Here is a 24,393-nt window from a genome sequence, read left to right as displayed (position 1 = left end):
CCCACCCCCAACAAACCTTTTGGGCCCCCCCAACTCCTCCATTTAAACTCCCCCCCCCTTTCTAGCAGCAATTGGATCCAAAGAACTGAGGCCAGAGGCCGGCTGCTGCCCCCCTCCCCTTCCCATATTCAAGAGAAGACAAATCCTAACAATATTCACCCCCCCCCATTTGTGGAGGGGGGGGGATCTTAAAAATAGCAACTGATACATCCCTAACTTTCCAGCCTGAAGAAGTGGGTTGGGTTGGAGGGGGTGTAGAGAAGAGTGGAGTTTGTAACGGGGTGGGGGTGGGGGGGAGATCTGCTCCTGGCAGAGCCAATCCCTGCCCCTCTGCTATCCATAGCGCCCAATCCACAGCTCCTGAATTATCTCAGGGGGCGATTGGGAGCCAGTTACTCATCTCATCGTTGTATATGGTCACAGCGCAGGCATTCCTGGGAGTCCTTCCTCCTGACGTGGAACAAGGGGGTGGCTGGTTGGTTGGTTGGGGGGCGAGGGGTGGGGTGGGGGAAAGCTTTTTAAAAACCCCTCCTTTGCCCCGGACCTTCCACTTTTGAATGAGCCAGGAAAACTCGCAACACACGCCCTCTTTTCTCTCTCTCTCTCTCTCCGCTGTCCTCCCTGCCTTGTCTTTCCTCTCTTCTCTTCGCTTGCCTCCGAAATCCCAGCTGAAAGGAAGAAGGAATCAGAAAAGGGAAACAAAAGAAAATAGAAGCAGCAGCCCGCTTTTGTGGATTAATTTTCTCCACCCTCGCTGATCCGTTTTCTGGATACTGTTTTCACCCTCTTCGGGGCGAAGCGCCGCGCCTCTGGATTTTGGGAAGGGAAGTTGGAGACCCCAGGAAGAAACCCCCCGCCCCCCCAATTTAAAACAAACAAGGTGGGTTTCGAGCCCTTTCTCCCTCCTCTTCTGTCTGCTCAATTTCACCCCCCCCCCGCTAGTCGATCCCAACTCGCCGCGAGCAACTTTTTGCGGCGCTTGGATTTTAGTCTCTCCTCGTCCCTTTCGCTCGCGCTCCTTCGCTCGCCTTTTTCGGAGCCTCTCTCTTTGAACGGACAGACCCACTTCCTTCCTTCTCCGCTCCGAAACAAAATAACAATAATTCAGGATGAATAGCAACAGTTACTACGACCAGGCCCCCCAAACTTATTATCAAGAGGAGCAGGAGGAGATGCCGGCCACCGAGAAAGACCTGGCCGAGGACGCGCCCTGGAAGAAGATTCAGCAGAACACTTTTACGCGCTGGTGCAACGAGCACCTCAAATGCATGAACAAGCGCATCGGCGACTTGCAGAAGGACCTGAGCGACGGCTTGAAGCTCATCGGTCTCCTCGAGGTCCTGAGCCAGAAGAAGATGTACCGAAAGTACCACGCGCGCCCCAACTTCAGGCAGATGAAACTGGAGAACGTCTCGGTGGCGCTGGAGTTCCTCGACCGGGAACACATCAAGCTGGTCTCCATCGGTGAGTTGCTGGAGGAGGGGGACGCGCCCTGGCAGGAGGAGGGGGCGAGGGTGGGGGATCCCCCCGGGGGTGGGTGGTTTTCCAGCCCCACATTTCTACGCGCCCCACTCCTCACTAGCGATCAAGGGGGTGTAGACCCGGGAGGAGGCGCGCGCGCGCAGGGTCTGTGTGTGTGCCTGTCTTGGAGAGGGGTACTTGGAAAACGGTTTGGCAGAGGAAGGGGGTTTGTGGCTGCGTCTTCCGGCGTTACACAGGTCTCTTGGTCTGCGACAGCTAAGAGCAAGGGCAGCAGGCGCCCTCTGTGCCAACTTTCACACGCCTGCTGGAAACTTTTCTCCGCCTCTAGGCCTGTGCAGGGAATTCAGAATGGACATCTGGTTGTTGTTGCTGCTGCTGTTGTTGTTTAAAAAAAATCTTAGTGGTATTTATGGTGTGGTTTTCTGTTGTTGCTGCGACGCTTTGATATATATTTTTACGGCACCAATATTTTATTTATAAAGAGACAGGTATTAGCGCTGGTTTCTTACTGCCCAGTTTGCATGTTAGGTTTCTTGCAGAAAAGGACAGCTGGCAGCTGGCTATCCTCTGATGGGCCGCCAGCTTCCCAGGTTACACAGAGCGCTACTTAGTCCCGGCCGAGAGAGGGATTACAGGGTTGCATACGCAGCTGCTGTTGCTGCTTAGTCGGTCCCAGAGAGGCGGAGCTTCAAAATAAACATTTTATCGGAGCAGCTTCAGATGCGATGGAAGTTAGACAGAGTTCCTCTTGGCCGTGGTCAGAGGCAGCAATGGATTCTGGATTCTGCGGGAGAGGAGAGTGAGGGTCTTTCCTGCTTGTGTGTCTTCTGATGTCAATATGAATCTATTGAAAATACACTGCGGCGTTGAGAGATTTTGTGGTTGTTTGCTCAAGAGAATGCAGTAGCACAGTCGCTGACAGGGGTCTGCAGATAATAAACACTGCTTGCCCATTTGCAAAGCCAGGATCAAGATATTACTATTAGTACACAAAGCTTGGGACCAGGTGACTCTCACTAGAACAGCGTGATCTGTGGAACTAGCAGCATCAAGGGTGCCACATAATATTCAGACCACAGTGGAAAGAAATCCCCCTTCTTATGAAGATTACCAGCTCTGGGATCCCACAGCTAATTCTCCCCTGGTCTCCTCGCTGACCCAAATAGGACTAACTTACCCAGCTAGCTCTGGTGATCATCTAATGTTTATTGGATGGATTCCACCCCAAATTGATTTTTGAATTCTGAATTTATATTCATGCTTTATACTGTATTTTATGCTGTTTTTCGTTGCATCAATTAAGTGTTTTAAATTTGTTGTTAGCTGCCCTGAGCCCGGTTTTTGAACCGGGAAGGGTGGGGAATAAATAAAGGTAAAGGTAAAGGTACCCCTGCCCGTACAGGCCAGTCTTGCCAGACTCTAGGGTTGTGCGCCCATCTCACTCAAGAGGCCGGGGGCCAGCGCTGTCCGAAGACACTTCCGGGTCACGTGGCCAGCGTGACATCGCTGCTCTGGCGAACCAGAGCCGCACATGGAAACGCCGTTTACCTTCCCGCTTGTAAGCGGTCCCTATTTATCTACTTGCACCCAGGGGTGCTTTCGAACTGCTAGGTTGGCAGGCGCTGGGACCGAACGGCGGGAGCGCACCCCGCCGCAGGGATTCGAACTGCTGACCTTTCGATCGGCAAGCCCTAGGCGCTGAGGCTTTTACCCACAGCGCCACCTGCGTCCGGGGAATAAATAAAATTTTATTATTATTATTATTATTATTATTATTATTATTATTATTATTAATTTGGCAGCAGCCACAGAACCTAACTTTGGAACTCCTGGCCTATTGACACGAGGCAGACTGTACTGTTCACAACAACCCTTTGGGGTAGGTTGCTGTTATTCTGCTATGGCAAGTTCCTGAGACGGGGTGCAGAATAGTTTCTTACAGCTGGGGGCAAATAACCTTTCAAGGCTGCCGGACTACAACTCCCATCACCACCACCCCAGGCCCTGGGAACCAAAGTCCAGCGGCACCCGGAGGATTCCTGCAGATTAGCTGTGATTGCAGCGGGTTGGGCTGGATGGCCTTTGAAGGACCCTTCCCGACACTACAATTCTGTGATTCTGTAGCAACGGGGTCTCTCCACCCGGGCTCAGAGTATAATCTGGAAAGGCTTCCTTCAAGCCTTAGCCACAAGCTTGCCAGGCAATCTGGGCTCCTTTGTATCAAAACACACCAAGAACAAATTCCTCAAGAGTCCCCAGTTGCTATGTGACACCCCTGAAGGCAAGAAAATTGTCTGGCAGCTGTACATTTGTACTAACAGTAGACCTGAAGGAGCGTCTCCACCCCCATTGTTCTGCCTGGACAGTTAGGTCCAGCTCTGAGGGCCTTCTGGCGGCTCCCTCCGTGCGAGAAGCCAAGGTACAGGGAACCAGGCAGAGGGCCTTCTCGGTGGTGGCACCCACCCTGTGGAACGCCCTCCCACCAGGTGTCAAAGAGAAAAATAACTACCAAACTTTAAGAAGACATCTGAAGGCAGCCCTGTTTAGGGAAGCTTTTAATGTTTAATAGGTTATTGTATATTAGTGTTTTGTTGGAAGCTGCCCAGAGTGGCTGGGGAAACCCAGCCAGATGGGTGGGCTGTCAAGGTCAGCACCAATACTTTGAATTGTGCTCAGAAACGTACTGGGAGCCAATGTAGGTCTTTCAAGACCGGTGTTATAAGGTCTCGGCGGCCGCTCCCAGTCACCACTCTAGCTTAGAGTGTCAGACTAAAACCTGGGTGAGACCAGGGTTCAAATCTCCACTTGGCTTCATCAAGCCCCCTGGGGTGTCACTGCCTCTCAGCTTGGCCTACCTTGCAGGGCTGTTTTGGGGATTAGAAACGAGGGGAGAGGTGGAACCATGTAAGCTACTTTGAGCTCCTGGGAGAATAAAGTGGGATATGAATGCAATGAATCGTTTGCCTCGCAGAACACGGGCTTATAGACCGAGCTAAGTCCTCATCACCCCCCCCCCCATAATTATGATTATTATTGTCACTGCTGTTCTTTATTAGAGTTGAATAAACCGAATGCATTCCTCTGACCCAAGCAGCTTGCAGTCTAAATTTGCTACTGGATAGCAATGGATTTAGGATGTTGCAGGAAGTCCCCCCCCCCCCACAGGGTGCTGAGTTGAGGGGGCACAAAATGATGATGATGATGATGATAATAATAATAATAATAATAATAATAGCAGCTATATTTATATGGGTACCTTCTGAGATCAATAAAAAACATAGAAGATCAATCAAAGACATCTGAAGGCAGCCCTGTTTAGGGAAGCTTTTAATGTTTGATGCATTATTGCATTTTAATATTTTGTTGGAAGTCGCCCAGAGTGGCTGGGGAAGGGCAGGCGGGTGAGCGGGGTATAAATAATAAAGTATTATTATTATTTACAGTGGTACCTCGGGTTAAGTACTTAATTCGTTCCGGAGGTCCGTTTTTAACCTGAAACTGTTCTTAACCTGAAGCACCACTTTAGCTAATGGGGCCTCCTGCTGCTGCTGCGCCGCCGGAGCATGATTTCTGTCCTCACCCTGAAGCAAAGTTCTTAACCTGAAGCACTATTTCTAGGTTAGCGGAGTGTGTAACCTGAAGCGTATGTAACCTGAAGCTTATGTAACCCGAGGTACCACTGTATTATAAAAACAACTGTACCCAAGGGAATTATTGTGAAAATAATAAATATTTAAGGTGGAGGTGCCAAATTTTGTCCTCGCTCAGGGTGCCATATTACCAAAGTCTAGCCCTGTTCTGGATCAGGCCAGAAGCTCATCGGTTCCTGCCTCCTATTCTCACAGCAGCCAACCACATGCCCCAATGGGAAACTAGCAAGTAGGAAATGAGAGCAACAGCCTTCTCCCACTTTTGCTCCCAGTGTTTGAAATTCTCCAGGCGCATTTTGCACCTGGCTTTCCGCCACTTTTGGCTGAGTGAAGATGCCCGGGTGCCAGGATGGTGCCTGAATTCTTCACCACCTGGAGGTGCATGCCTGGGGGGGGGGGTTATTGGACTGGGACTGTTTTCACACCCTCATCCCACACTCTGCAGAATTCTATCCATTCTATTTTACCTGCACAACCGGAATGAATTTCAGGAAACAAAAACTCGCTCTCTGCGCAGCCTGAGCAGGAGCAGTGAACCACCTTAGAGTAATAAAAATAATAATTTATTATTTATACACCGCCCATCTGGCTGGGCTTCTCCAGCCACTCTGGGCGGCTTCCAACACAATATTAAAATACGGTGATGCATCAAACATTAAAAGCTTCCCTAAAGAGGGCTGCCTTCAGATGTCTTCTAAAAGTCTTGTAGTTGTTCTCTTTGACATCCGGTGGGAGGGTGTTCCACAGGGCGGGCGCCACCACCGAGAAGGCCCTCTGCCTGGTTCCCTGTAAGAATGCTTGCCTCTTGTCTTCGCTGACCCCACCCCACTGCCCTGCTCACGGTTGGGAAGAATATTCCCATGTTATGAATGGTCCGTGTCCCCATTAAGAAAAAGATGTCAGATGTCTCCACCCCCATTGTTCAGCCCGGACACTGAGGTCCAGCTCCGAGGGCCTTCTGGCGGTTCCCTCCCTGCGAGAAGTGAGGTTACAGGGAACCAGACAGAGGGCCTTCTCGGTGGTGGCGCCTGCCCTGTGGAACACCCTCCCAGCAGATGTGAAGGAAATAAGCAACTATCCTATCTTCAAAAGACATCTGAAGGCAGCCCTGTTCAGGGAAGTTCTTAATACTTAATGCTGTATTGTTTTTAACACTTGATTGGGAGCTGCCCAGAGTGGCTGGGGAAAATCAGCCAGATGGGTGGGGTATAAATAATAAATTATTATTATTATTATTATTATTATTATTATTATTATTATTAGCCAATATATATGTGGATTGTCACTGGATCAAGTGACTTTTCTTCTCTGGGCTCTCAAAGCTCTTAACTGAGCTCAAGGTTGTCATCTGATCTAGCCAGATGTTTGTGTTGTTGTTTAGACGTTTAGTCGTGTCCGCCTCTTTGTGACCCCCTGGACCAGAGCACGCCAGGCACTCCTGTCTTCCACTGCCTCCCGCAGTTTGGTCAAACTCATGCTGGTCTCTTCGAGAACACTGTCCCACCATCTCGTCCTCCATCGTCCCCTTCTCCTTGTGCCCTCCATCCTTCCCAGCATCAGGGTCTTTTCCAGGGAGTCTTCTCTTCTCGTGAGGTGGCCAAAGTCTTGGAGCCTCAGCTTCAGGATCTGTCCTTCCAGTGAGCACTCAGGGCTGATTTCCTTCAGAATGGAGAGGTTTGATCTTCTTGCAGTCCATGGGACTCTCAAGAGTCTCCTCCAGCACCAGAATTCAAAAGTATCCATTCTTTGGCGATCAGCCTTCTTTATGGTCCAGTTCTCACTTCCATACATCACTACTGGGGAAACCATGGCTTTAACTATACGGGCCAGATGTTTAAGTGACAATTAATCACAGTCAGTCCATCATTTGAAAAATAAGAGCCTTGCCCCCAAATGGCAACTAGACATTATGTTTTGGCAACTGCAGCCTTGGCTTACAGAGCCGTTTGGCTCCAACTTATATACCTGAGTTTCAAAGACTGCTTGTTGAGAGACATTGCAGCTTCCAAAAGTGGAGGGGAGGGCATAGCCCTAGTGCCTTGTAGCCACTGAGTGGCATATCGTCCAGAATTCATCTATTCCCTCTTTTCAAGCCATCCTTGTCAGCGGCCTTCGCTCCCACCTTGTGATAAGCGAAGGGGGAGACTGGGGTCAGGCTAGAAGGAAGGAACGGGAGAGGCGAGAGATGAATAGGCTATTTACACGACTCTGTGCCAAGATCAGCCAAATCCAGCAGCCTGAATAAATAACACAAGGAATAATGATGTTTCTGCGCATATTTGGACTCCCTCAACAATTTATTTGGCTTGGCTTCAGCCGGTCACGGGGTTGGGGTTCTGCGTATAAGCGTCTCTGCAAACTATTGGTACCCTGTAAAAAAAAATTAACTACCCTACTTTCTTCCTGGCTTCCGACTTTTGCAAGGCACTGTTCACAGATTTGAATGCCACTCTCCTGCAGCCCTGAGGGCTAGTAACTTAAAACAAGCAAACCCACACGCAGCCTCATAGAAAGCTGCTGTTTCCAGGGTGGCAGTTTCGGCTGCCAAATTCCCCTTGGCCAACAGGGGACAAGATTTCAGTGTCTACTAGCCGGGATGTTTGTCAAGGATGAGGTTTCCTGATTTTACAAGAGTGTACAACCTTACAAGAAAAAAAAAAAATCCTTCCAGTAGCACCTTAGAGACCAACTAAGTGTTATTGGTATTTGTTATTGTTATTGGTATATTGTTATATATGGTATATATATTGTTATATATGTTCTGAGCCCGGCTTTGGCTGGGGAGGGAGGGATATGAATTATTATTATTATTATTATTATTATTATTATTATTATTATTATTATTATTATTTTGAATATGGTATTTCTACCCCGCCCATCTGGCTGGGTTTCCCCAGCCACTCTGGGCGGCTTCCAACAGAACACTAAAATACAGTAACCTATTAAACATTAAAAGCTTCCCTAAACAGGACTGCCTTCAGATGTCTTCTAAAAGTTGGGTAGTTATTTTTCTCTTTGACATCTGGTGGGAGGGCATTCCTCTGCCTGGTTCCCTGTAACTTGGCTTCTCACAGTGAGGGAACCGCCAGAAGGCCCTCGGTGCTCGACCTCAGCGTCCAGGCTGAACGATGGAGGTGTAGACGCTCCTTCAGGTCTACTGGGCTGAGGCTGTTTACGGCTTTCAAGGTCAGCACCAACACTTTGAATTGTGCTTGGAAACATACTGGGAGCCAATGCAGGTCTTTCAAGACCGGTGTTATGTGGTCTCGGCGGCTGCCCCCAGTCACCAGTCTAGCTGCCGCATTCTGGATTAGTTGCAGTTTCCGGGTCACCTTCAAAGGTAGCGCCACGTAGAGCGCATTGCAGTAGTCCAAGCAGGAGATAACCAGAGCATGCACCACTCTGGCAAGATAGTCTATGGGCAGGTAGGGTCTCATCCTGCATACCAGATGGAGCTGATAAACAGCTTCCCTGGACACAGAACTGACCTGTGCCTCCATGGACAGCTGTGAGTCCAAAATGACTCCCGGGCTGCGCACCTGGTCCTTCAGGGGCACAGTTACCCCATTCAGGACCAGGGAGTCCTCCACACCCGCCCATCCCCCTGTCCCCCCAAAACAGTACTTCTGTCTTGTCAGGATTCAACCTCAATCTGTTAGCTGCCTCCCATCCTCCAACCGCCTCCAGACACTCTTCACGTCTTCATTGCTTTGCTCTGCTAAGTCTGCTTCGCCTGTATTGGCATTTTTTTTTTGGGGGGGGGAGAGAGAGGGAGGGAGAGGAGCTCTGCCAAAATATCCCTCTCTCCCTTTGAAAGGAAATGTGCTCGACTGTGCAGAACAGGATGGAGAGAAGCCAAGCGGCTTGGTGGACAGGGAGACCTCATAAGGCTGGACTCCTGTCAACAAGAATTGTTCCCCTATGTTTTCCTTGGCTGGCGGTGGGGGGCAAGCGGAGGGAGGGGCTTGGGGGTCTCGAGTGCCCCTCTGCAGTCCCACCGCGGCTTGGTTTCTGCTCAAGTTCTTTTTTATTTTTAAAAAACTCTAACAACAATAATAAGGTTTCTGCTCAAGTTCACGGGGAGGCAGCTGTGCGGTGCCAGTCTTGGTCCGGTGCCCCCGCGCCAGCCCAGTGTGGGAATTTCTCTCTTTAAGCAGATTAGGGCCCCTGCGCACAGCTGGCGCAAGTGTCAACAACAAACTGAGCCAGCAGCCTGGATCCGGCCAGAGGCGGCCCGTTTGGAGCACAGCAGCGCTGGCTTCTCAGGGATGCCATGTCAGGTGCATGTTGTTGTTTAGTCGTTTAGTCGTGTCCGACTCTTCGTAACCCCCTGGACCAGAGCACGCCAGGCACTCCTGTCTTCCACTGCCTCCTGCAGTTTGGTCAAATTCATGCTGGTCTCTTCGAGAACACTGCCCAACCATCTTGTCCTCCGTCATCCCCTTCTCCTTGTGCCCTCCATCTTTGCCAACATCAGGGTCTTTTCCAGGGAGTCTTATCTTCTCCTGAGGTGGCCAAAGTCTTGGAGCCTCAGCTTCAGGATCTGTCCTTCCAGTGAGCACTCAGGGCTGATTTCCTTCAGAATGCATAAGGTACATAAGAGACCAGAAAGAATGGCCGACAAGTCACAGACTCCTTTACAGCGGTACCTCGGGTTACAGACACTTCAGGTTACAGACTCCGCTAACCCAGAAATAGTACCTTGGGTTAAGAACTTTGCTTCAGGATGAGAACAGAAACCGCACGGCGGCAGCAGGAGGCCCCATTAGCTAAAGTGGTGCTTCAGGTTAAGAACAGTTTCAGGTTAAGAACGGACCTCCGGAACGAATTAAGTACTTAACCCGAGGTACCACTGTAATAATAATATAATAATAAATTTTATTTATAACCCTCCCTCCCCTTGGCACGGCTACTGAGCAGAGGGCGATGGCACAAGCTGGGCACAGTTGGTCCTGCTGTTTGTTATTTTATTGTTTAATAATAATAATAATAATAATAATAATAATAATAATAATAATAATAATAATAATTTATTTATACCTCACTGTCCCCGGCCAGAGCCTGGCTCAGGGTGGCTTACACCAGTAAAATTACAATAAAAACATAAAGGGGGGGGACACCCCAATTTAAAATACAGGTTAAAATGCAATTTAAAATGCAGCCTCATTTTAAAAGCAGCCCATAGATCAAGACCATAAGGGGAGGGAAACATAAGGGTCAGACTGAGTCCAAACCAAAGGCCAGGCGGAACAGCTCTGTCTTGCAGGGCCTGCGGAAAGATGTCAAGTCCCGCATGGCCCTGGTCTCTTGTGACAGAGCGTTCCACCACGTCGGGGCCAGTACCAAAAAGGCCCTGGCCCTAGTTGAGACCAATCTAACCTCCTTGGGACCTCCAAAGTGTTGTCATTTGTGGACCTTAAGGTCCTCCGCAAGGCATACCAGGAGAGGTGGTTCCTTAGGTACGTGGGTCCTAGGCCGCAAGCAGGATTCGAACAGAATATCTCTCTCTCCTCCTGTGGTTTCCAGGAAGCGTTGGAGCAGAGCCGTCGATAGTCCTCTCCTGCTCCACGAATTTGTCTCATCCTCTTTTAAAGCCATCCAAGTTGGTGGCCATCACCTCTTGTAGCAGAGAGTTCCACAGTTCAGCTTTCAGTCCTTTCTTCCATCTGTCCCAAAGCTTCCAACATTCAGCTTCGCCGGTTGCCCATGAGAGAGGGAGAGAAACGTCTCTCCATCCACCTTCCGCAAGCCGGGCATGATTTTTACGAACACCTTATCTTGTCGCCTGTTACTTGCCTTCCCCCTAAACTAAAAAACCACAGAATTTTGAGCTGGAAGGGACCCCTGAGTCTCAAGTGAAAAGCTTCTGGGAAATGATATATGATGAGATGAAAAAAATGTTGAAATATACATTCATAAAGAAACCAGAAGCATTTTTACAGGGCATGGTAGGAAGTGATATAAAGAGAAAAGAATGTAAGCTGTTTTTATATGCAACGATGGCAGCAAGAATATTATTAGCACAAAAATGGAAGCAAGAAGAATTACCGACGAAAGAGGAATGGAGGATGAAATTAATGGACTATGCAGAATTAGACAAACTAACAGGAAGGATTCGAAATCTGCGGGACCAGAAATTCACAGAAGACTGGTGTAAATTTACAGACTATTTGAAAAGTAATAGTGATGATCAAAGTATGTTTGTAGGTTTGCGAGAAGTTTTGTGAGGTGAATTATTGGAACTATTGCAAAAATGGATAAAGGGGAGGATGATTAGTTATGATAATTAAAGGCAATATGAATTTAAGAAATGCATAAGAAGTGGTTAAAACGGGGGATCATCAGAGGTGCTGATGGGAGTCCATAAAAAGATTGTATAACTGGTGAAGTTTTGTGGTATGTATATAATTCGTATGTTAACATTAATAAAAATTATTCTCAAAAAAGGAAGGGACCCTTGAGTATAATCTAGTCTAACCCCTTGCCAGGCAGGAAGTCGGGGTCTCCTTCCCTCTGCAGCCATTTCCCAGAGTGCTGCAGTTAAATCCTGCGCCAGTGACCCGGGGCCAATGAGCGGGTTGGTCTGCATGACCTCTGCGGTGCCCGCAGCGGTGGCATTTGGGCTTGGCGCCCGGTCCTGTCTTTGGAGCAAAGCGTCAGCTGGGGGGAATCAGCTGCTCTTTCAAGCCAAGCCAGAGTCCTGACCCTTTGCCAGGCAGCTCCTGACCAGCCCAGTCATTCCTGGCTTCGCTTGGGGGGAACGGCTGCTGCGTCTGCAAAAGTACTTCTGTGTGGGTCTCTCCTCCCAGCCCTTCGCCACCCTCCTCTCCTCCTTTCTCTCTCTCTCCCCCTACCACCACCTGCCCAGGCCTCTGATAAGATCACATTCTAGGAAGCAATGACCGCATTGGTAGCCCATTCCAAACAGCTGTTCCCATCTGAGCCAGCGCCAGGGTTAGGGGGAGGCGAAGGAGGGAGGCCGGATTTTTGGGCCGCGAGATATATATAGTAGATACACAGAGTAGAGAGCTCGAGAAAGACAGCGTCCCAGTGTGAAAAAGGCAGATTCCATGTGATCCTTGGGAAAGGAACTGGAAACAAAACAGCCGCTGTCATGATCGCAGTTAGGCAAATCTGCGTTCAGAGCATAGCTGTCAACGTTTCCCTTTTATAAAAGGGAAATTCCCTTATTCCGAATAGGATTCCTCGCAAAAAAAGGGAAAAGTTGACGGCTATGATTCAGAGCCATGTGTACGGTTCCTGATGCCTCGCCTCCGAAAGGGTACAGTGGTCCCTTGGTTCTCAAACGCCTTGGTTCTCAAACAACTTGGAACCCAAACACTGCAAACCCGGAAGTAAATGTTCCGGTTTGCGAACGTTTTTCGGAAGCCGAACGTGGTCCATTTTAAGTGCCACGCTTCCGTTTTGAGTGGCACACTTCTGTTTTGAGTGTTACGCTGAGATCTGTCTGTTTTTGCTATTTATTTTGCGTTTTCGTGGCTCTTTGTTTTGTTTTGTTTTTGCGACTGTGTGCAACCCACTTCAGCTCCTGATGGATTGATTGACTGTGTGACTGCAATACATTGTTTATTGCTTTCATTTTGTAGATCATTGGTCTCATTAGATAGTAAAAATCATGTTAAATTGCTGTTTTAGAGGTTGTTTTCAAAAGCCTGGAATGGATTAATCCATTTTGCATTACTTTCTATGGGAAAGCGCGCCTTTGTCTTGGAACGCTTTGGTTTTGGAACGGACTTCCGGAATGGATTAAGTTTGAGAACCAAAGTACCACTGTAAATGGTAAAGGTGCAGGCAGCTTTTAAGCAACATTGCGCAGGGACTGCCAAGTTCAGCCTTGGTTCCCCAGCCCGGAGGCACACGCCTGGTTTTGGAACGGAATTCTGGAACGGATTAAGTTTGAGAACCAAGGTACCACCGCATTGTGGAGTTGGAAAAGCTTCAGAAAGAGGCCACCGGAAAAAGATCCAGTGGTTGGAGCATCTCCCCATCAGTGTTTTAGATTAGACAAAAGGCGAGTAAATGGGGGCGCAATGGATGAATGGCTCAGCTGGTTAGAGCGTGGTGCCGATAACACCAAGGTTGCAGGTTCGATCACCTGCCTATTCCTGCAGAGCGATGGACTAGATGATCCTTGGGGTACCTTCCAATTCTACAATTCTATGGTTATACAGACTTAAGGAAGTGTGGCTTTCACGGGAATACAGTGGTACCTTGGTTCTCAAACTTAATCCGTTCCGGAAGTCCATTCCAAAACCAAAGCGTTCCAAAACCAAGGCGTGCTTTCCCATAGAAAATGGAAGCTATAAACGATGTATCGCAGTCAATCAATCAGTAGCTAAACTGGGTTCCACACGGTCACAAAAACAAAACAAAAAAGAGCTGCAAAGACCAAAACGCAAAATAAATAGCAAAAACAGACAGACCTCAGCGTAACACTCAAATCGGAAGCGTAACACTCAAAATGGAGGATGTTCGGCTCCCGAAAAACATTCGCAAACCAGAACACTTACTTCCGGGTTTGCAGTGTTTAAGAGAAGCACCCACCCATAGCTCTTGAGAATCCCTGTCCCACCAGCTGCCTGTGCAAAGAAAACGACCCCCCCTCCTGCATAACAGGGGGTTGGACTAGATGACCACTGGGTGCACCTCAATAATTCTACAACCCTGCCCCTTTCCCCAGGAACCAGGCAGTTCTGCACCAGCTCAGGGTGTATGTGTGTGTGTATATTTTTATATATGGAAGGAGAGGAGCTGGGCTCCCTCTGGGAGATGCCAGGCATTCCCGAAACTCCACGGCAAAGGCATTTGCGCTCCATTGTCTATCTTTGGTAACAGAGTCTCCTCCCGGCCTTGGGGGAAGGGCGGCAACCTTGGCATTGCCTGGCTGGCACCCCAGAGGCCAAGGGACTGACCTGCCCGTCGGGAAGCCCCTCAAATTTTGCCTCTACTGTGATGCGCCCATTCTAGGAACGGCTGACCTCCCCGTTCCCTGGCCTCATACATGAGCTAGGGTTGTTGTTGTTTAGTCGTTTAGTCGTGTCCCCCTGGACCAGAGCACGCCAGGCACTCCTGTCTTCCACTGCCTCCTGCAGTTTGGTCAAACTCAGACTGGTAGCTTCGAGAACACTGTCCAACCATCTCGCCCTCTGTCGTCCCCTTCTCCTGGTTTTGTTGTTGTTTAGTCGTGTCCGACTCTTTGTGACCCCCCTGGACCAGAGCACGCCAGGTACCCTCCATCTTTCCTAGCATCAGGGTCTTTTCCAGGGAGTCTTCTCTTCTCATGAGGTGGCCAAAGTATTGGAGCCTCAGCTTCAGGATCTGTCCTTCCTGGGAGCACTCAGGGCTGATTTCCTTCAGAATGGATAGGTTTGATCTTCTTGCAGTCCATGGGACTCTCAAGAGTCTCCTCCAGCACCATAATTCAAAAGCATCAATTCTTCGGCGATCAGCCTTCTTGATGGTCCAGCTCTCACTTCCATACATCACTACTGGGAAAACAATAGCTTTAACTAGACGGACCTTTGTTGGCAAGGTGATGTCTCTGCTTTCTCTGCTAGGGTTGCCATATTTCAAAAAACCAGGAGAACCCCAAAAGTTGCTGAGCTTTTTCTAGACAACCCCAACGTTGTTGAGTCCCAGATTCGAATCCTGTTAGCACCTCCAGGTAGGGCTGGGAGAGTGTGCCAGCTGAAATCTCGGAGAGCCTGGTCAGTATGGACAACACTTAGCTCGGTGGACCCGGTGGTCTGACTCTGTATAAGGCAGCTTCTTGTGTCAAGAGGAGAGTGCTGGATCAGGCCCATGGCCCGTCTAGTCCAGCGTCCTGTACTTACAGTGGCCAGCCCAGCGCCTCTTCTGGGAAATCAGGATTCGAACCCAACTCTCCCCTCCTGTGGTTTCCCCCCAACTGGTATTCAGGTGCACTGCTACCTCCAATTGCAGAGGCAGGGCACAGTCACCAACGATGCTGTCAAGCATGCAAAAAGTTAAAACGCTATCAAACAGATTAAAATCCTCACCAACTTTCTAAGCTTTTGTGCAGGCCCGGCTAAATAACAGCAGCAGCGGCTTCCAGCAAAATATAAAAACATAATAAAACGTCAAACATTAAAAACTTCCTGAAACAGGGCTGCCTTCAGATGTCTTCTAAAAGTTGCGTAGTTCTTGAACGTTTCTCGAAGGCGCTGGAAGGAATACAGCGAAGGCGCCTGCCTGATATCACTAGGCGGGCAGTTCCAAAGTTCCAAGGTGCCTCTACGCCAAGTGACTGAGTTCTTACCAATGCAGAACAAGTATTCCTTGCAGTAGCGCCAGTTCCGGCCGAGTGGGGTAGGACTTCTCATAGGTAAAGGGCAGACTGCAGGGTGAAGAAAGAAAGAAATTCTATAAGCCTATAAGGTGCTGTGGTCTAAACCACTGAGCCTAGGGCTTGCCAATTAGAAGGTCGGCGGTTCAAATCCCTGCGATGGGGTGAGCTCCCGTTGCTCGGTCCCAGGTCCTGCCAACCTAGCAGTTCGAAAGCACATCAAAGTGCAAGTAGATAAATACCGCATTTTTCACTCCATAAGACACACCTGACCATAAGACGCACCTAGTTTTTAGAGGAGGAAAACAAGAAAAAAAATATTCTGAACGAACCAGTGGATGTATTTTTGTGGTTCATGCTATGTGATTTGACGGTGAGTTTGGGGTAGCCCAATGCAAAAATCCTGAGAATCCATGTGGATCTGTGCTTTGTAACCACGTTTTTGCGTCATTGCGGCCCCACGAAACAGTCGATGCGTGATTTTTTTGGTGCAGGCTGTAGCTATGGACATGCTATGTGATCTGATGGTGAATTTGAGGTGACCCAGTGCCAAAATCCCGAGGATCCATGTGGATCCGTGCTTTGTAACCACGTTTTGTGCCATTTTTGGAGGAAAAAGGTACGTCTTATGGAGCGAAAAATACGGTAGGTAGCGCTCTGGCGGGAAGGTAAAAGGCGTTTCTGTGCGCTGCTCTGGTTTTGCTAGAAGCTGCTTAGTCATGCTGGCCACATGACCCGGAAGCTGTACGCCGGCTCCCTCGGCCAGTAAAGCAAGATGAGCGGTGCAACCCCAGAGTCGTTTGTGACTGGACTTAATGGTCAGGGGTCCTTTTTATAAGGTGCTAGAAAGTTTATGCACAAACACAATAAATAAATGGCCAGAAAACTGGTTAAAAGGTAAAGGTAAAGGGACCCCTGAACATTAGGTCCAGTCGTAGCCGACTCTGGGATTGCGACGCTCATCTCGCTTTACTGGCCGAGGGAGCTGGCGTACAGCTTCCGGGTCATGTGGCCAGCATGACTAAGCCGCTTCTGGCGAACCAGAGCAGCGCACAGAAACGCCGTTTACCTTCCCGCCGGAGTGGTACCTATTTATCTACTTGCACTTTGTGCTTTCGAACTGCTAGGTTGGCAGGAGCAGGGACCAAGCAACGGGAGCTCACCCCGTCGTGGGGATTCGAACCGCCAACCTTCTGATTGGCAAGTCCTAGGCTCTGTGGTTTAACCCACAGCGCCACCCGCGTCCCAGAATGCTGGTTGCTCAGCGGCCAAAGTTTGCCTTGCCCTTGCCTTGGGCCTGGGCATTTTTTAGGATTGTGCTGGAGATTTCTAACCTTGCAGCTGGCCTTGGGGTGCGGTCACATTCCCAGGAACCCCAGATCTGGAAGAGAAGGAGATGCCCCCTTTGCCGTGGGGGGGGGGGGCTGGTGTTCCTGGAATTCCAGGAATCTCCCACCAGCCCCTTCTTGCCCTCAGCTGTTGGTGGAAGCCCGATCCATCTTTGTCCGTGTGGAATGCGGGTGAGAACAGGTGTCGACAGATAACTACAAAGGGGCTCAGAGATAGTCCTATGGCAAAGCACCCCCCCCTTTAACTTGGGGTCCATAAGAGTGACAGAAACCTTATGGTCTGGCTGTTGTGAGATGAGCCACTGCATAGACTGACAAACTGGAACGTGTCCAGAGGAGGGCAACCAAAATGGTCAAAGGCCTGGAAACGATGCCTTATGAGGAACGGCTAAGGGAGCTGGGCATGTTTAGCCTGGAGAAGAGGAGGTTAAGGGTTATGATAGCCATGTTCAAATATATAAAAGGATGTCACATAGAGGAGGGAGAAAGGTTGTTTTCTGCTGCTCCAGAGAAGCGGACACGGAGCAATGGATCCAAACTACAAGAAAGAAGATTCCACCTAAACATTAGGAAGAACTTCCTGACAGTAAGAGCTGTTCGACAGTGGAATTTGCTGCCAAGGAGTGTGGTGGAGTCTCCTACTTTGGAGGTCTTTAAGCAGAGGCTTGACAACCATATGTCAGGAGTGCTCTGATGGTGTTTCCTGCTTGGCAGGGGGTTGGACTCGATGGCCCTTGTGGTCTCTTCCAACTCTATGATTCTATGATTCAACAGATGCTTCTTATGTTCTTAGTCCAGGGGTTTTTTTTGGGGGGGGGTGGCGGCCCAGCAGACTTGTCGTGCAAGAACGCCAGGAAGGTTTCAGTTTTGCAACCCAAATTTGCTGTTCTGTGGCCAAATCCCACTTGCAAAACAGAAGCACTCAGAAATCGCTTTATTTATTGCAAGTATGGATGCACTAGGGACGTGGGTGGCGCTGTGGGTTAAACCACAGAGCCTAGGGCTTGCCAATAAGAATGTCGGCGGTTCGAATCCCCGCGACGGTGTGAGCTCCTATAGCTCGGTCCCTGCTCCTGCCAACCTAGCAGTTCAAAAGCACATCAAAGTGCAAGTAGATAAATAGGCAGGAAGGTAAACGGCGTTTCTGTGCGCTGCTCTGGTTCGCCAGAAGCGGCTTAGTCCTGCTGGCCACATGACCCGGAAGCTGTACGCCGGCTCCCTTGGCCAGTAAAGTGAGATGAGCGCCGCAACCACAGAGTCGGCCATGACTGGACCTAATGGTCAGGGGTCCCTTTACCTTTTATGGATGCACAAGCACTTATTTCACCTGCAAACGTTCCCAGGGTGAAAACACCGGCAAAGTCATAATTGGAGAACATTAACCATCCAACCTCCTGCAACCATTGCACACAGAAGCCCTCCCTGTGATATTAATTTTATTTATTTATTATTTCATAAAATTTATACACTGCTTGAGTGGTTAAAAAAAACCAACAACTCTCAAAGTGGTTAAAGAAAAATATGGAATGATAAGAAAGTAACAACTTTTATAAATTCAGCACTTTAAAATTTGCTAAGATAACCATAGACCAAAATCTGATTAAAACTCGCACCGACTTTCTAAACATCTGGGTAGGCTTGTCTGACCAAAAATGCTTTTTGCAGGAGTCAAAATGAGTTCACCTGGTGTCAAGTGGCAGGGAGTTCCAAAGTATGGAAGGGGTATTTTGTGGCAGTGCCAGTTCCTCGTAGGTTAACCTGTCCAAGTTGTTGGGAGCTTTATATACTAAGGCAGTCCTACCTTGGATCCCGAACGCCTTGGTACTCGGAGGTTTTGGCTTCCGAACGCCACAAACCCAGAAGTGAGTGTTCCGGTTTGTGAGCCTTCTTTGGAAGCTGAACGTCCAGTGGGGCTTCCGCAGCTTCTGATTGGCTGTAGGAGCTTTGGTTATACCGTTAGAAATACATAGACAGATAATTATGAAATTATTGTGAGGTTTAATAAGCTGTTTATGTTTGGACAACTTTTCTGCTGTAAAAGTTTTCCTCCAAAGGCATTTTATTTTTTTAAAATCTGATTTAAATAAAAAAAATCACACACACACACAGTGGTACCTTGGGTACTTAATTCGTTTCGGAGGTCCGTAATTAACCTGAAACTGTTCTTAACCTGAAGCACCACTTTAGCTAATGGGGCCTCCTGCACCGCTGGAGCACGATTTCTGTTCTCATCCTGAAGCAAAGTTCTTAACCTGAAGCACTATTTCTGGGTGAGCGGAGTCTGTAACCTGAAGCGTATGTAACCTGAAGCGTATTTAACCCGAGGTAACACTGTGTGTGTGTGTGTGTGTGTGTGTGTGTGTGTGTATGTATATATATATATATATATATATATATATGCTTTCGTAGATTTTCACGGGTACAGGAATGCAGGTTTTGGTGTCTTCGGGTGTCTTCCCGTGTAAGAGTTGGGGTGTCTAGGCGACGTTTCGACGAGGTCTCACTCGTCATCTTCAGGCTGGTGCTTTCGGCTTCTTGTTACTAGAACAGAGCAGGATCTCAGTGTTTTAGTTCCTATAAATACTGTTGAGGGGGTGTGGTGTATAGCCTCCAACGTTCTGGGCAGAGAGGGAGTTCCCAGGTTAGTGTGCCTTTTCTTCTTTTGTTCCTTAATTACTTGAGGGATATCTTGAGTGATTTCTTGAGTGATATTCTGAGTACCACTTAGGAGGGTCATTAGGTGTGGATTAGTTGCTAAAGCTTTCGTGTCTTGACCTCTTGAGCTTGTGAAGAGTTTTTCTGAGAAGATGGCTGTACTGCACTTAGTTGTGCTCTGGCTTGGCTTCGTGTATAGGGGCGAGCTGTGGTTTTGTGCCCTGTGCCAGCCAGATCTGTGTAGGGATTGCAGGGGGGTGCAGCATCCGGAGGTGCCACTATGGTTTGGCTACTGGATGGTGTCTGTACTTTATCTGTGGAGAGGGTCTGGGTTTGGGTCTGGTGTGGTTGATTGGAGATGGCGTTCTGTGTGTCTCTGGTTCTGGTGTCGGTTTGTGTGGGGAGGGCTAATTTCCAGATGTCTGGCAGGCGGGACGTGTCGTCACGCTTGTTCATGTTGTGAGGGTGTTTCTCTATCTCGATGGCTTCCATGACACACAGAACGCCATCTCCAATCAACCACACCAGACCCAAACCCAGACCCTCTCCACAGATAAAGTACAGACACCATCCAGTAGCCAAACCATAGTGGCACCTCCGGATGCTGCACCCCCCTGCAATCCCTACACAGATCTGGCTGGCACAGGGCACAAAACCACAGCTCGCCCCTATACACGAAGCCAAGCCAGAGCACAACTAAGTGCAGTACAGCCATCTTCTCAGAAAAACTCTTCACAAGCTCAAGAGGTCAAGACACGAAAGCTTTAGCAACTAATCCACACCTAATGACCCTCCTAAGTGGTACTCAGAATATCACTCAAGAAATCACTCAAGATATCCCTCAAGTAATTAATGAACAAAAGAAGAAAAGGCACACTAACCTGGGAACTCCCTCTCTGCCCAGAACGTTGGAGGCTATACACCACACCCCCTCAACAGTATTTATAGGAACTAAAACACTGAGATCCTGCTCTGTTCTAGTAACAAGAAGCCGAAAGCACCAGCCTGAAGATGACGAGTGAGACCTCGTCGAAACGTCGCCTAGACACCCCAACTCTTACACGGGAAGACACCCGAAGACACCAAAACCTGCATATATATATATATATATATATATATATATATATATATATATACACACACACACACACCATTGATTTTTATCCACCCTGAGCGGAAGCCCTTCCACAACCAGAATGCGCATGGACGATGTGTTCGGGCGTTCAGACAGGCAAGGCAGCTGGCAAAGACAAATTGGGAGGAAGCTCGCTCCTTTAAGACCCTGGGTTTACCAATATAAATTTTGGCAACCAATCAGAAGCTGGGGGAGGCGAGGGTTCAGCTGGTTGGCATCTGTATTTGGGGGAGATTCTGGGCGCACGACCAGGACAGGAACCAGCCCCATGTCACCGTACAAAGAGGGCCGGAGGAAGGGTGAGCCTGCTATTTTGGGATCCGGGTCCAGGAGTATCGGATGTTGAAAGGGACAGGACACCAGGGGTCTGCTGGGGGCTTGAGAAAGCGTGGGAAAGGGAGAAGAAATAATCTTCGCAAAAGAGTTGGGGGAGAAGGTTCAAACTGCCTGGTCGTGTGTCCCTAAGATTGTGGGAATGTTCAGGGATACAGGAGAGGATATATTGTTTGGTTATAGCCTTTCCAACTTGTGTTAACAAGGTCACAACTTAGCAGAGTAACATTCCCCCTTTTAAACTCACAGCGGATGCGTTTGCTCAGGCTCACTAAAGCCTCTGTAATACAGTGGTGCCTCGCAAGACGAAAAGAATCTGTTCTGTGATTCTCTTCGTCTAGCGGTTTTTTTCGTCTTGCGAAGCAAGCCCATGGATGGATTAGCGCTATTAGCGACTTTTAGAGGCTTTTAGCGGCTTATCTGCTGATCAGATCAGCTGATAAGCGGCTTAGCGCTATTAGCGGCTATTAGCTGCTTTTAGCGGCTTATCTGCTGATCGGATCAGCTGATAAGCGGCTTAGCGGCTTAGAAAAAGGGGGGGAAGGGGGAAAAAACCAGCAGGAACTCGCAAGACATTGTCGTCTTGCGAAGCAAGCCCATAGGAGATTCGTTTTGCGAAGCACCTCCAAAATGGAAAACTCTTTCGTCTAGCGAGTTTTCCGTCTTGCGAGGCATTCGTCTTGCGGGGCACCACTGTAACTGTTCTGGTTTTCCCCCCTTATTCCCCCATAAAAGATAAGACACGACACAGTCTTCTATAAAAGTATAAAAAGAGTTTACTCACTCACACTCTGTTCACAATCGGATCCCAGAAGGCAGACTTAGCTTAGAAAAGTAACATACACCTGGAAACTATCTCATAAGGAGACAGTCCTTCTGTCCTCTCCTGGCTGGAAGCCAATTGTGAACAGAATGTGAGTGAGTAAACTCTTTTTATACTTTTATAGAAGTATAAAAACAAGCCAAGAGAGCATCTTTGGCTAAGCAGATGTTGCTTCTGCGATGCATGTAGTCAAAGAGAGATGGCTGCCCTGCCCTGTGCTTTTGTCGTTACCTGCACAGGTGAGGCCACGCCCACCTCTAGTCACATGCAGAGGAAGTCTGTCCCAGCCCAGAAGGAAACAGGAAGTTGACCTGCTGGCTGGACAAACATTCCTCCCCAGGTGTAAACATGTTCACTCTAGCAATATTGTACTTGACTGCTCTTGTGTTTCACATCCCGCAAAGATCAGGAGCCAGAACCCCTCGAACCATTAGATTTTTGAGCTCTTGCAACTCAGGATGGAGAAAAGCAAGTCCTTATTCACACAGTTAACCTGTGGAACTCCCTCCCTCAGGAGATGGCTGCCAATTTGGATGGCATTTAGGGGGGACTAGCAAGGGAGGAGAGGGCTGTCGATGGCTCCTAGCCAATTTTCATTTCATTTCTCTTTTAATTTGTATACCGTCTTTCTGTTTCACAACACCCAAGGCGGTTTACGAGCTGAAGAAACAAAGAATGTACACATCATAACAATCTAATCCAATACAAAAATGTGATAATAAAACATAACTTTAAAATAAGCAACCGATATCAAATGTAGTAATATTCAACAATCTATTGGAATAGCATGGAATAATATTCAATATCAGCATATAAAAATTAAACAGAAATCCACTCTTAACAATTATAAGAAATAATTTCTAAATTATAATCAATAAAACAACGGCAGGGTGGTTCCGTTCTGCCTCCACAGTCGAAGTGCGGCGATGCCTCTGAATCCCAGTTTCTGGAAACAGCAGGAGGAGAGAGGGGTCATGTGTTCGAATCCTGCTTGCAGATTCCCCATAACGGGCAACTGGTTGGCCACTGTGAGAAGCTGGACTAGATTGGCTCTCCTTTGAACTGATCCGACGGGTACCTCTGATGTTCTTATTTTGTGGGTTGATGCATAATGGGGTGTGTGTGTGTCAGAGGGGCAGTGTAGACTACAGGACCTTTGGGGAACCCAAACCAGGACAGCAATTCTGCTTGAATGAATGAATGAATGAATGAATCCTTATTTGCGTCAGCCATCGGCCATAGCAATAAAACAACAATACAATATACAAAGAATAGAAATAAAAAGACAATTACAGTCATACCTCGGGTTACAGACGCTTCAGGTTGCGTTTGTTTTGGGTTGCGGACCGCCGAAACCTGGAAGTACCGGAACGGGTTACTTCTGGGTTTCGGCAGGCACACATGCGCAGAAGCACTAAATCGCACTTTGTGCATGCGCAGAAGCGCTGAATCGCAACCCACGCGTGCACAGACGCGCCGCTGCAGGTTGCGGACGTTGTGGGTTGTGAACGTGCATCCCGCACGGATCACGTTCGCAACCTGAGCATCCACTGTACAAAGAATAGAAAGAAAAAGTCAATTATATAAAATACATTTTAGGGTTTTGCATCAATAGCCAAATAGTGGACCTTATTCTGATTGCCCCAGCTAAAAACCTTGCAGCCTTTGCTGTCATCTACTCATCTTGATCTGCCAAGAGAAAGGACACTGGGGCAGTGGTTGGGCAACCCAGAATGGACAATAAAAGAGGGGTGATAGCCTCATTCCTCAAGTCTTTATAAAGAGCACAAGCCGGAAGGGCATGCGCCGCCAAATCAGGACTGCCATCTCCACAGGTACAGAAGGATTTTTTGTATAGTCTGTTGGAATCGTCCCTCAAGTCCAGCCGAGGGCAAGAGTAAAATCTTGCGAGAGTAAAAGCACATCTATGTTTTAGAATTGCTATGTTATGCAGATAGGGTGCCAGAGAATCGAAATGGGAAGATGGGAAATAGTCATACCATGGGCAAAATTTCCTTATTGTGGCCAAGTTGTTTGGACGCTCGATATCGTTTTGTTGTTGTTGTTTAGTCGTTTAGTCGTGTCCGACTCTTCGTGACCCCCTGGACCAGAGCACGCCAGGCCCTCCTGTCTTCCACTGCCTCCCGCAGTTTGGTCAAACTCATGCTGGTCGCTTCGAGAACACTATCCAACCATCTCGTCCTCTGTCATCCCCTTCTCCTTGTGCCCTCCATCTTCCCCAACATCAGGGTCTTTTCCACTTCTCATGAGGTGGCCAAAGTCTTGGAGCCTCAGCTTCAGGATCTGTCCTTCCAGTGAGCACTCAGGGCTGATTTCCCTCAGAATGGAGAGGTTTGATCTTCTTGCAGTCCATGGGACTCTCAAGAGTCTCCTCCAGCACCAGAATTCAAAAGCATCCATTCTTCGGTGCTCAGCCTTCTTTATGGTCCAGCTCTCACTTCCATACATCACTACTGGGAAAACCATAGCTTTAACTATATGGACCTTTGTTGGCAAGGTGACGTCTCTACTTCTCAAGATGCTGTCTAGGCCTGTCATTGCCCTTCTCCCAAGAAGCAGGCGTCTTTTAATTTCGCGGCTGCTGTCACTATCTGCAGTGATCATGGAGCCCAAGAAAG

At 48.5% G+C, this 24,393-nt stretch overlaps 1 protein-coding gene across 6 annotated transcripts in view; it reads left to right on the top strand.

Moving 5' to 3' along the window:
* Nucleotides 1-540: 540 nt before the first annotated feature.
* The window catches only part of FLNC (filamin C), a 127,646-nt gene continuing 103,793 nt past the window's right edge, over nt 541-24,393 (top strand). For 3 of the 6 annotated variants that reach the window (XM_081209703.1, XM_081209702.1, XM_081209698.1), the window contains exon 1: nt 541-1,464. In XM_081209703.1, coding sequence (XP_081065829.1) covers nt 1,110-1,464 — 355 coding nt within the window. In that variant the 5' untranslated portion in view covers nt 541-1,109. The remainder of the gene's footprint in view (nt 1,465-24,393) is intronic. The other 3 variants (XM_081209701.1, XM_081209700.1, XM_081209699.1) reach the window with 1 other exon arrangement.

This window comes from Podarcis bocagei, assembly GCF_964188305.1.
Source record: "Podarcis bocagei genome assembly, chromosome: 10".
Lineage (NCBI taxonomy): Eukaryota > Metazoa > Chordata > Lepidosauria > Squamata > Lacertidae > Podarcis > Podarcis bocagei.
This window is presented reverse-complemented; position numbering and strand designations above follow the sequence as displayed.